The 11685-nt window shown below is 50.3% G+C and overlaps 1 protein-coding gene across 2 annotated transcripts; it reads left to right on the forward strand.

Moving 5' to 3' along the window:
• Positions 1-468: 468 nt before the first annotated feature.
• On the forward strand, positions 469-9739 carry Dnpep (aspartyl aminopeptidase). 2 transcript variants are annotated; one of them, XM_055616751.1, is made up of 15 exons: positions 469-606; positions 1144-1237; positions 1321-1409; positions 1506-1619; positions 1876-2001; positions 2193-2323; positions 2546-2621; positions 2732-2839; positions 3599-3676; positions 4551-4634; positions 5508-5668; positions 6027-6066; positions 6170-6271; positions 8766-8933; positions 9594-9739. In XM_055616751.1, exons 1-15 carry the CDS (start codon positions 601-603, stop codon positions 9642-9644), a joined length of 1428 nt encoding a protein of 475 aa, XP_055472726.1. In that variant the 5' UTR covers positions 469-600; the 3' UTR covers positions 9645-9739. The 2 variants fall into 2 exon arrangements, with proteins under 2 accessions (XP_055472726.1, XP_055472727.1); XM_055616752.1 differs by lacking the exon at positions 469-606 and adding an exon at positions 937-1032.
• The last annotated feature ends 1946 nt before the right edge of the window (positions 9740-11685 follow it).

Genomic DNA, 11685 nt, shown 5'->3' on the forward strand with positions numbered 1-11685 from the left:
CTCCAGGAGCTGACCGCTTCAAGGCTGCTGACAAAGAGCGGGGCGGTTAGCGCCATTAGGACTCCGCCTGACGGAGGCGGGGCGAGAGCTGCACCGGGGGCGGGGCCTGTCAAGAAAAACCCGATGGGGCGGAGCTAGTGGCGCTGTGAGGGCGGGGCCTGGGACGTAGCTCCTACCCAGGCGAGCGGGGCGCAGCGCGACTGGAAGCCGCGTAGTGCACGTGGTTAGAGCGCGGCCTGATTGGAGGGAGAAGGTGCGAGAGGCGGGAGCGGAACCGGAACGTGTCCTGACGGAGGCGGAGCCCCCGGAGTAGAGAGGGCGGGGCGCGGCCGGACTGGGGAGGAGCGGTCCAAGCTCTCAGAACCAAGCCTGACCGGAACTGAGCGAGAAGCGGAGGCGGGACCGGGCCGAGGCCTGACAAGGGGAGGAGCTCGCGGCGCAGCGGGGGCGGGGCGAGGCCTGGTAGAGGCGGAGACCCCGTGCGGCCTGGCGAGAGGCGGAGCACACAGCTCGGGGAGGGCGCAGCCTGATCGCGGAGGGAGAAGCGGAGAGGCAGGGGCGGACCGAAATCCGACCCCTCGCGGAGAGAGCGGTGGGGCGATGCAGGTGGGTGGCGGTCCCGCCCGAACTTAGTTCCCACAGCGCGCCTTTTGGGGGCTGAGCCTAACGCAGCGCTGAGACTGGCGTTCTCTAGTTTCAAAGTAAAACTGAAATCCTCAGCGGTGACCTGACCTTCCCGGGGCCGGAAGGGGTGTCCAGTGACTGACTGGGTGGGAGGACAGCTGAAGTAGCGCTCAGATTGCTGGTGCGGAGGCGCGCCGGCTAGTGGCGTCTTCAGATTTGAGGGGCTGCTCGGGCGCTGGAGTTTCCTGCCTGGGTGGGGCGGAGCGTGGGGGAGGATATAGGGGGCGGGCCTTTCAGATCCTGCAGCTCCAGGGACGGAACTGGGTGGAGGTCTTCCTGCCCTGGGGCTGAACCTTTGAGTGGACTGCGCTGGAGCCAGGAGTCTGCATCTGTTGCTACTGAACAGAGGTCTGAGCCTTGGAGTCTTCATTTCTAGGATCATTTCTTGGATCATCGGAGCTCGGGTGAAAGGAGTGGTCCTAGACCTGGTAACTGCTTGAACTCCCCCTCTTCCCTTAGGTGGCCATGAATGGTAGGGCCCGGAAAGAGGCAGTCCAGGCCACAGCCAGGGAGCTCCTCAAGTTCGTGAACCGGAGTCCCTCTCCTTTCCACGGTAGGTGACCAAGGTTAGGGGAGGCTAGGAGTGGGAGTGACCTGACCAACTTGCATCGCTATGAGAGAGCCCTTTTTCTACAGTTGTGGCCGAGTGCCGCAGCCGCCTACTCCAGGCTGGCTTCCGTGAACTCAAGGAAACCGATGGCTGGGAAATCTTACCAGAAAACAAGGTACTAAGGAGTAGTTTGGGGGCAGAGCCTGTTTCAAAGTCCTGTGTTCCAGGTGACTAAGCAACTTGCACCCCTGTCTTTCAACTTTCTCCCCAGTACTTCCTGACCAGAAACTCCTCCTCCATCATTGCTTTTGCTGTGGGGGGCCAGTATGTTCCTGGCAATGGCTTCAGCCTCATTGGGGCTCACACGGACAGTCCCTGCCTCCGGGTAAGGAGTTAGGGCACTCTACTGGACTGAAGGGAGGTGCGGGGCTACTGTGGGATTGAGAGATCCAGGAGGTACAGTTTGGAAGGCCCTATCTCTCAGTCCAGGGAAGAAGGTAGACCCGTGCCACACAACCCCCCCCCCCCCCCCAGCAGTCAACTGCTGTTATAATTGCTCACTATAACTTGGTCAATTGCTCAGAGTCTCACCTGCGGGTGTTGTCATCCAGACCGTCTCTTTCTTCTCATTTTTATGCCAGGTGAAACGCAAATCTCGCCGAAGCCAGGTGGGCTTCCACCAGGTCGGTGTGGAGACCTATGGTGGTGGGATCTGGAGCACATGGTTTGACCGGGACCTGACCTTGGCTGGACGAGTCATTATCAAGGTGGTATAGAGGGACTAGGAACTGGGGAGCTTCTACCTTCAGCAACCTGAAGATTTAATGTCACCTTCCTTCAGTGTACCAGTGAAGAGTCCCCATGGGGAAGAGGGGACATGGTTATTCTGGGTTTAGTGAGGGATCTAATCCGTTGGATTTGGGAGGGACCCAGGTCTGACCTGGCCAGTTGGCCACAGTGCCCTACCTCAGGTCGGCTGGAGCAGAGGCTTGTACATGTGGAGAAGCCCATCCTGCGCATCCCACATCTGGCCATCCACCTGCAGCGAAATATCAATGAGAACTTTGGGCCCAACACAGAGATGCACCTGTGAGTCTACACCAAGGTCTGATGGCTGAGGGGTGGAATATGGCACCAGGTGACTGTGGGTCCCACTGGGACCCAAAGGACCACCTCTTAGTGGCCATAATGAAGTTCTACTCTTGGGAACCAGTTCCTGTCTATTTGGGGAGTGGGCTGGGAATTGGAGAACAAAGTGAGGCCTAAGTTCATGGCTGCCTCCCACTCTTCTCTCAACTCTTTTCCCCACAGAGTCCCTATTCTTGCCACAGCAGTTCAGGAAGAGCTGGAGAAAGGGACTCCTGAACCAGGGCCTCTCAGCGCTGCTGTAAGAAGCTCCCTGCCCTTAGGAGGGTGGGCAAAGTGAAAACAGACAAGTGCCCTAGGAAGGGGCAACCAGACAAGCCGGCCCTCCTCTCAACACCTCCTACCTTACAGGACGAGCGGCACCACTCAGTCCTCACGTCCCTGCTCTGTACCCATCTGGGACTGAGTCCTGAGAACATCATGGAGATGGAGCTCTGCCTGGCAGATACCCAGCCTGCAGTAAGGAGCAGCTGTAGGATCTTGTGGGTGGGGTCCTCCAGGGTCCCTGCCAACTGTAGCAAATCCCCAGAAGCTCCTCCGTTAGTCTCATCCTTGTTCTTCCCAACAGATTCTACTACCTCAGTTTCAGTAGTTCCCAGATATGTAGGGAGCTGCTAAATCTTTGGATCCTCTGTCCTAAATTTGTTTGTTTTTGGTTTTAGGTTTTTTAAGACAGAGTTTCTTTGTGTAGCCTTGACTGTCCTGGACTTTGTATACCAGGCTGGTTTTGAATTCACAGCAATCCATCTGCCTTTTCATCTCTGAGTGCCAGGATTAAAAGCATGCGCCACCCCCCCCCCCCCCCCCCCCCCCTGTTTTCTTTTTTTTTTTTTTTTTTCCTAGACAGGGTTTCTCTGTGTAGCCATTGGTATCCTAGAACTCACTCTGTAGATCATGCTGGCCTTGAACTCAGAGGTTCACTTACCTCAGCCTCTGCCTCCCAAGTCCTGGGATTAAAGGTACACCCCTGGTGCCATCACCACCACTGTCTTCATTGGGGAAGGGTGATCACTTAGCTCCCCCCACCCTTGGCCTGCCTCTCACACAGAGGTCAGATGCTATAGGCTGCCATTTCCTTCATTCCTTTATTCTCAGATGAAGAGCAAGAATAGTTTCCTGAGCCAACAGTCAGGAGGAGTTTCTCTGGCCCTTGGGAACAAGGAGGAGTGGGTGAGGGACCTGGGCAGTTAGGTCAGGATGCTTGTCCTGTTTCTCTAGGTCCTGGGTGGAGCCTATGAAGAGTTCATCTTTGCTCCTCGGCTGGACAATCTGCACAGCTGCTTCTGTGCCCTGCAGGTGAGGAGCCAGAGCACCTGAGGCAGCCTAAGAGGTGGAGTTAAGAGTTGAGGTGGGAGGCTTACCTCCAGCCCCAGGAGGTGGTGAGAGATAGCTACTTAACCTTGCCTTCCCCTGGCTGACACTGGGCCCAAATGCTGCAACCTTGGCCTCAAATGTTTCTGTGCTGGTCTGAGATGTGGGAAAGCTGACCTGTATTAAGGTTGCCATAGTGTCTTCTATCCCTGTCTGCTACTTTCCCTTAGATTAACAACCTCCACCTGAAAACAAAGGCCTTGCCACCAGGAAAAACAGAATCTCACTTCCTTCTGCTTCCCTCATTCCGCCTCTGACTTGTCTCCTCTCTGCACCCCCCCAGCCTTCTTTGTGTTCCTTGAGACCTCAGTTGTGTGGTCCTACCCCCTGGTCACCTTCATGTTCTCCAACTCCCTACCCTAGTCTGGCCATTTCTCAGCCTTCCACCCTTTTCCCTTCCTCTGCCTTCAAGCCTGCCTTTCCCTGACTGTCTTGTGGTTAGAGATAGTCTGTGGGTAGTAGTAACTCCAGACCCAGGGCCTGTGTCTGCTTCTGAGCCAACCATCGGGCTCATGGCCATCTCTAGAGCTGTTGTTAATGGAAGCCCATCAATTTGCCTGATCTTCCAAATCATTGTCCTCCCAGGATTTACATCTTCGGTCTTTCTTCAGCATTATCCTCCTGCCTTCTGCATGGGAAAGTATGAGAGCCTAGTACCCAAAGAATGGATTTACTTATCCCATTAGAAAGGTCCTCCTCTACCCTCTGCCAGAAAGTGCCCCAAGAGAAAGGTTGCTGAAAGCCCCGCCTGCTTCATTGGCAGGGCAGGAATGATGAGCCTGTCTCCTTCCCCATCTAGGCTTTGATTGACTCCTGTTCATCTCCTACCTCCCTGGCCAGGGAGCCACATGTGCGCATGGTCACACTGTATGACAATGAAGAGGTATGTGGAGTCTTCAGGGACTACCTGGTGGCAGACACTGAGAGTGAGCCAGGGCACTCTAGAGGCCTTAGAGATGGGACGGAGAGCTGCTGGTGCTTCTATAGCACTGTGTTCCCTTCTGGCTCTGTGTAGATCTCCTTCTAACTGGATTCCAGATCCCATCTTGTCTGTGCGCCCCAAGGACAGGGGCATTACACAGGTCATCCTTTCAGCTCTGTGGCTTGGCACATAGTGGGTCCTCAGCTGTGTGTTGGTTGCAACCTAGGATGCTGTAAGTGGAGCTTGACAGGAGCTTGACAGTTCTCTCTCATGTAACTTTCTAGCTCAGTTAGCAGTTAGACTAGGTGTTCAGCTGTTCCATCTCTGGCCACCAGAAAACAGATGCCTATGTCTTCAGTAGTGTGGTCCAGAAATGGCATTCATTATTACTTACATTCACGGAACTTAGTTGTGACCACATTTAGCTACAGAGTTGACTGGGAATGATGTCTCTTGCTGGTTAGTTAGTTATACAGCTTGGGTCTTCTGTTATGAAAGATACGTTGTTAGTTAACAGTCTGTCATGTGCATCAAGGGAAATTATCAGGGTGCTGTGACAGCTGCTGAGCTCTAGATGTAAGTGTCAGGGACCAGTGTGGAAATCCCATCAGCAAGTGCTGTTTCCAGCCCATAAATGCCTGGGAATTAGTCTAGTGCCAGTCCGTGTCAGATGTTCTAGTAATGATGGAGGCTTAGGAAAGTCTCTAAGGATACCTATTCCTACCAAGTGACTTGGGAGGATCCTGAGCCATTCCGAACACTGGGCTCCTCTTACTGACCTTACAGTTGAGACCCATGTTCTGATTCCTGGAGTCAAATCTCTGCTCTCCACAGGTGGGATCAGAGAGTGCCCAAGGAGCACAGTCTCTGCTGACAGAGCTGGTGCTACGGCGCATCTCAGCCACACCTCAGCGTCTGACCGCCTTCGAGGAAGCCGTGCCTAAGTCCTTCATGATCAGTGCAGACATGGCCCATGCTGTGCACCCGAACTACCCGTGAGTCTTCATACCAGTCAGTGCTTATGCTGGAGACCCACGAATAGCCCGCTTGCTAGTTTCTCCATCTGCTGGGAGGTTCAGAGGGTCTACCTTATGATTGTTCCAAGGCCAGACTGAGTCCAAGTCATGTGTTGACTAAGCCGGGCATATAGGTTATAAGCTTTGTCTGTGACCTTGTTTCCTTTCATGACTAGAATCTGCTTGAAATGCTTGTCTTGAATGTCCTTGAGGACCTGCAGAGCTGGGTGGGAAAGAGCGCCATGGCCCACTCATGCCATCTGCCTTGGAAGGGGTGTGGTGGGTGATGGCAGGCCCCACTACACTGTGCCATCCTGACTTTTCTCACCTCTCACAGGGACAAGCATGAAGAGAATCACCGGCCCCTGTTCCACAAGGTAAGATGCTTCCTAAGTAGGTGGTGGCCTGGCTGACTCTGGCCTGTGTGGTTCATACAGGCCTCGGATCATCTCTGTTCTGTTCTCCCTTGACTTTTCCCAGGGTCCTGTGATCAAGGTGAACAACAAGCAACGTTACGCATCTAATGCAGTGTCAGAGGCCCTGATTCGAGAGGTGGCCAGCCAAGTTGGGGTGCCCCTGCAGGTGAATGTGTATCTTTTATGGGAAGGCTAGGTGGAGGGAACAGGATGAAGATAAACTGATGCGCCCCAGTGAGTGGGAGATGGACTTTAGTGGAGGGAGTCCCAGTAAGTGAGATAAGGGTTATGGGGTGCAGAGCTAGGTGTGTTGCTGGTTTTGTTGTGGTGACTTTGGCCTGGTTTGCTAAGCTGTCTTAGTTTTAACGTCCTTATCTGTCACGTGGAGGTAATAATGATCCCTTGTCCTGCTTATTTCTGTCAGGATTACTCCTGCCACCTGGTAGGTTAGCCCTGCCTCTTCTTTTAGTACCCCAACCCAGAAGGAATATGCAGGACTGGAGAGCCTAGAATCCCAACTATGAATTTTCCTTCTGGCCTTGAAATCACCCATCATTGTCCTCAGTCACATTGCATGTGTACATATATATATTCTGCACCAGGGATTGGGCCCAGCATGGTCCAGTAACGGACAACACCCAAGTTCTGGCGGAGGCAGGACTAGACATCTCCAGTGAGTGGTCATTCCACTCACAAGTCTCTGGGAGGAAGTGAGAACCAGCAGCTGAGAAAGAAGTGCTATGGGAAGGTCTAGAGGAAGAACATCTCAGACAGAAAGAACAAGTAGAAAGAACCCCAGGAGGAATGGCAATGAGTTAGTCTAGTAGCAGGAGAGAAGGCCAGGACTGAGAGCTTCTGAGGCTCTCTTCCTGCTGTCAGACCTCAACTTCTTTGCATGACCTCCTCCATTCTGGGCCTTCAACTGCCACTGAGGCTACACCTTCAAGAGTGGTCTCCTCAGAGAGAGTGGTCTCCTCTCTGTGAGAGAGATTCTCACAGAGCCAGGCTTCAGATGGTCTCCATGATCCCTTCATGCCTTCAAAACCAGTATCACCTGAGTGACTCTTACACATCACCAAGTCCAGCTGCCAGCACGAGATACAACCTTAGCTGCCTCTGGAGCACAGCTTCTCTGTGGTCTCAGAAAACACTTCCAGATTTCACTTCAGTGATGCTGGTCTCTTTTAAAACTGCTAATTGCTTAGCTCTAGCTAACTAGCATCATTTGTCCCAGTAACGCAAAGGTATCTCATTAGTCACAGCTGACTCGTAAGCCCCAGCTAACCAGAACCACAGAATCTTAAATCAAAATAGCAAATGGCCCTGATAGGGCCTTTAAACTTCCCTCTGAAACATCACAAGCCAGGCCTCCATCTTCTGCACTGCTCTCAACATTGTTATCTTCCAGGCTCCTACAAAACATCCCACTGAGGTCTCAACACTCAAAGGTTCTTCTATCTCGAAGTTCCAAAGTCCTTCCACAACAAGGTCAAGGTTGTCGCTACACTAGCTCACTATACTGTACCGATTTGTCTTAGGGGTACTGTTGTGATAAAACACCATGACCAAAAAGCAAGTTGGGGAGAAAAGGGTTTATTCACCTTACACTTGCAGATCATACTCCATCACTGGAGGAAGCCAGGACAGGAACTTCAGCAGGGCTGAAACCTGGAGGCAGGAGATGCTTACCAGCTTGTTTCACATGGTTTGCTCAGCCTACTTTCTTGAAGGCAGAACCACCAGCCCAGGGATGGCACCACCCACCATGGGCTGGGCCCTCCTCCATTGATCACTAATTGAGAAATGCCTTACTACTAGTTCTCATGGAGGCATTTTCTCAACTGAGACCTCTTACTTTAATGACTCCAGCCTGTGTCAAGTTGACACACAAAACCCGATAGTACAATGAGTTAACATTATAATTCCCCATTTGACAAAAATTGGCTTTTATAATTCTGGGTTTTGTTTTGGTTTTTGGTTTTTGGTTTTTGGTTTTTTTGTTTGTTTGTTTGTTTGTTTGTTTTTTGAGCAAGATTTCTCTGTGTAGCAAAGCCCTGGCTGTCCTGGACTTACTGTAGATCAGGCTAGCCTCCAAGTCACAGAGATCCACCTGCCTCTGCCTCCCGAGTGCTGGGATTAAAGACATGCACTAACACACTCGCCTATAATTTTGTTTTACACTTAAAAATTAATCTTAAAATCTAGCATCATACTATGATTTCCTTGCTTTTTGAGATAGGGTCTTATGTAGCCCAGGCCAGCTTCAAACTCACTGAAGTACAAAGTACTAAACTTACACTAACTACACTAAACTTACACTTCTGGTTCCCCACCTGTAAAGTATTGAGTCTACAGGTGTGCACCACCATGCCCAGTGTGTGCTGGGAGTCAGGCCCAGGGCGCCATGCATACCAGGCAAGCACTTAGCCAGGTGGGCTCTACCCGAGCCCAGCATATCTTTTCAAACCTTAAGACCACCAGGCTTTTTTCTTTGGGTGGTGAGGTTTCAGGTTGGGTATGAGAATAACAAGAATGTGTTTTTAAACACTTGAAGACATGGAACTGTATCATCTTCGAGCCCTGTAGCTCTGGGGTGGCTTCCTCCTTGGTCCTAGTGAGCATACCTGATGTTTAGCTTATGACTGTCCTCTTCTCTTCAGGACCTCATGGTCCGGAATGACTCCCCCTGTGGTACCACCATTGGACCTATCTTAGCTTCTCGACTGGGGCTTCGGGTTCTGGATTTAGGCAGCCCTCAACTGGCTATGCACTCTATCCGGGAAACAGCTTGTACCACTGGAGTTCTCCAGACCCTCACCCTTTTCAAGGTAACTCCCACCTGGCCCTCCTCTTCCTCATTAAGTGGCTAGCCTCAGTGCTGGGGTCTGATTGCTATGATGCTGCAATGTAAAAGAACAAGGATCCTTGTATCAGCTTTCCATCACTCCAACAAAATCAGTGAGATAAACAATTCGTAAGAAGTCAGTGTTTGTTCTGGCTCACTGTTTTAGAGGCTTTATTCCATGGCCAGTTGGCTGTTAATTTGAGGCCTTTGATAAAGCAGAACATCGTGGTGAAAGCATATGATAGTGGAATCTGCTGCCTTGGGAGTTGTCAGGGAAGAAAGAGAGGGAAAATATGGGTCCCGGTGTCCCCTCAAAGGTTTGCTTCATCCTGAGTGATCTAACTTCTTCCCTTCAGGCCCCACCTCTTAAAGGTTGCACTATCTCCCAGTACTCACAGAGGCTGGTGACTAAGCCTTTAACACATGAGCCTTTAAGGACACTTACACAGGCCATACTATTCATTGTCAAGGCCTCAGAGAAAAGTGGTTGTCTGGAAAGGGGCTGAGGGATGAGGAGACAGGTCCCTGCATCAAGCGTAGAAGCCTCGAAGATTCTGTCACTAGAACTGAAGTGATGGGAGGTGAGTGAAGGGACACAGCCATCCGGTCACTAATTCCCAGTTCCATTTGTCTCTCATCTTAGGGCTTCTTTGAGCTGTTCCCCACTGTAAGCCGTAACCTCATGGTGGACTGAGGCCTCTTGGGAAGCCTTGTCTTTTACCCCTTCAATTGAGAGGGGAGGATCTCAGCTTAGCTGATGCTGGATTATTAAAATGGATTTTCACTCCATCTCTGGTGTGCTTTTTCCGAAGCTGGAGGGTGGGAGATTGAGTCTGGTCTGAGCCTCTGGAACCAGAGCAGAGGTGAAGGTTGGATACAGATTTCTAGAAGTAAAATTAAGGGTTCAGATGTATATGTACTTAGCATGCAGGTAAGTCCTTTTAGCTTGTGCCTCCTTTCATCTCATCTGAACCAGGAGCTCCCATTTACAAGGGACTGCACACTACTTGTATTTAATTTAATTTTTTAAGATTTTATGTGTATGAGGGTTTTGCTGGCTTGTACGTATATATGTGCACCATGCTTGTGCCCAGTGCTTACAAGGATCAGAAGAAGGCATTGCTCCTTCTGGAACTGCAGTTATGAGCCTCCCTGTGGATGCTGGGAACTGCACCCAGGTCCTCTGCAAGAATAACAAGTGAATAAACACAGCTATCCTCCAGCCCCAGCTTCACACTTCTTAAAGCCCTTCCATTCAGTGTGATTTTGATCTCCCAGACTTAAAAGGTTAAAATGGGGGCTAGAGAGATGGCTGAGTGGTTAAGAACATTGGCTGCTCTTGCAGAAGACCCAGGATCAGTTCCCAGTATCCACATGGTATCTCACAACCATCTGACTCCAATTTGAGGCAATCCAGTACCCCTCTTCTGACCTCTATGGATACTGCATGTACACTTATGTCATACACAGACATACATGCAGGCAAAACACTCATACACATAAAAATCTCTAAAAAAATAAAAAGATGGTTCAGCAAAACCATATATGTGTTTGTGTGTTCTGTATAAACAGATTTATTAACTAACTGGTTTGAAAAGTATTGACTGGAGAGACTGTTTGTATTGATTACACTATTTCAAACTTTGTATGAATTTAAGTTTTTTATAATAAAGCGAAGATAAATTTTTGAAAATTCAAAACCAGAGGAAGTAATGGGGAAAAAATTACAATAGAATGAAAATTTTATGACGATAGGCTTAAGCCAAGTTCATGGTGGTACATGCCCTGTATTCCCAGTACTCACTGGGAGGTTAGGACCAGAAGATCCAGTCTGAGGCTAGCCTGGGCTATTTAGAACTTGTCTCAAGAAACAACACAAAAACAGGATAAGCAGACTGTTTCACCTGCTATGTAAAAAGAAACGACAAAACGAGAAAGTAGAGCTGTGCCGAGCACTTGCTGGGAAGGCATGAGTTCAGATCTCAGCTCCCATGTGAAAAGCCAGCCATGATGTTCCCCTGACAAGGATGACTGGGGCTGGCTGGCCTCAGCCTAGTTACAGTTTCAGTGAGGGACTGTCTCAAAGAAATAAGGTAGGGAGATAGTGAATGCCACCTGACACCCACCTGTACAGGGGTGCATACACGCAAAATACAAAGTCAAAAAAGAATAGGTGGACTGAACAGCTAAAAAGCTTGTCAGGCTGAATGTTTTCAAAATTATAGCTGTTTAGCCCACGTGGCTGAAGGTAAGACGGAGAAATACTTGAGAGCTTGAGCCTTGGCAAATTGTGGATGGCTTTGGTACCATAAGTGGTGAATTTTTCAAGCAATTAAAAGTTTTTGAAATTCTGAAATGGGTGTAAACCATAGATCGTGGCATAATTGACAGCTATTAAAGGGCTTCAGGGGTTGAAGGCAGCTCCTCAGTTAGGTCTCTTTTCTACTGTGGGTTGTAGTGTGATTCAACTCAGGGAAAGACCCCTGTGACTCCATCACTGGTGGTTCCTTACCAGAGTCTCCACGTGGCTCAACATTACTCAATAAGGAAACACCAGGTGGGGCCCGCAGCAGTGGCTCTGGATAAAGTCTTTGCTGTGCCTGTGTGAGGGTTGAAATTGGGTCTGTAGCACCACATAGAAAGCCAAGTGGGCATTGTGTGCCACTTGGCCATCCACGTCTTCCTCCTTATTTGGAAACAAGCAGCCACTGAACTTTCCGCTTGTATTTTCTAGC

The sequence above is a fragment of the Psammomys obesus genome, unplaced genomic scaffold (assembly GCF_907164565.1).
Source record: "Psammomys obesus unplaced genomic scaffold, mPsaObe1.curated_primary_1811, whole genome shotgun sequence".
NCBI lineage: Eukaryota > Metazoa > Chordata > Mammalia > Rodentia > Muridae > Psammomys > Psammomys obesus.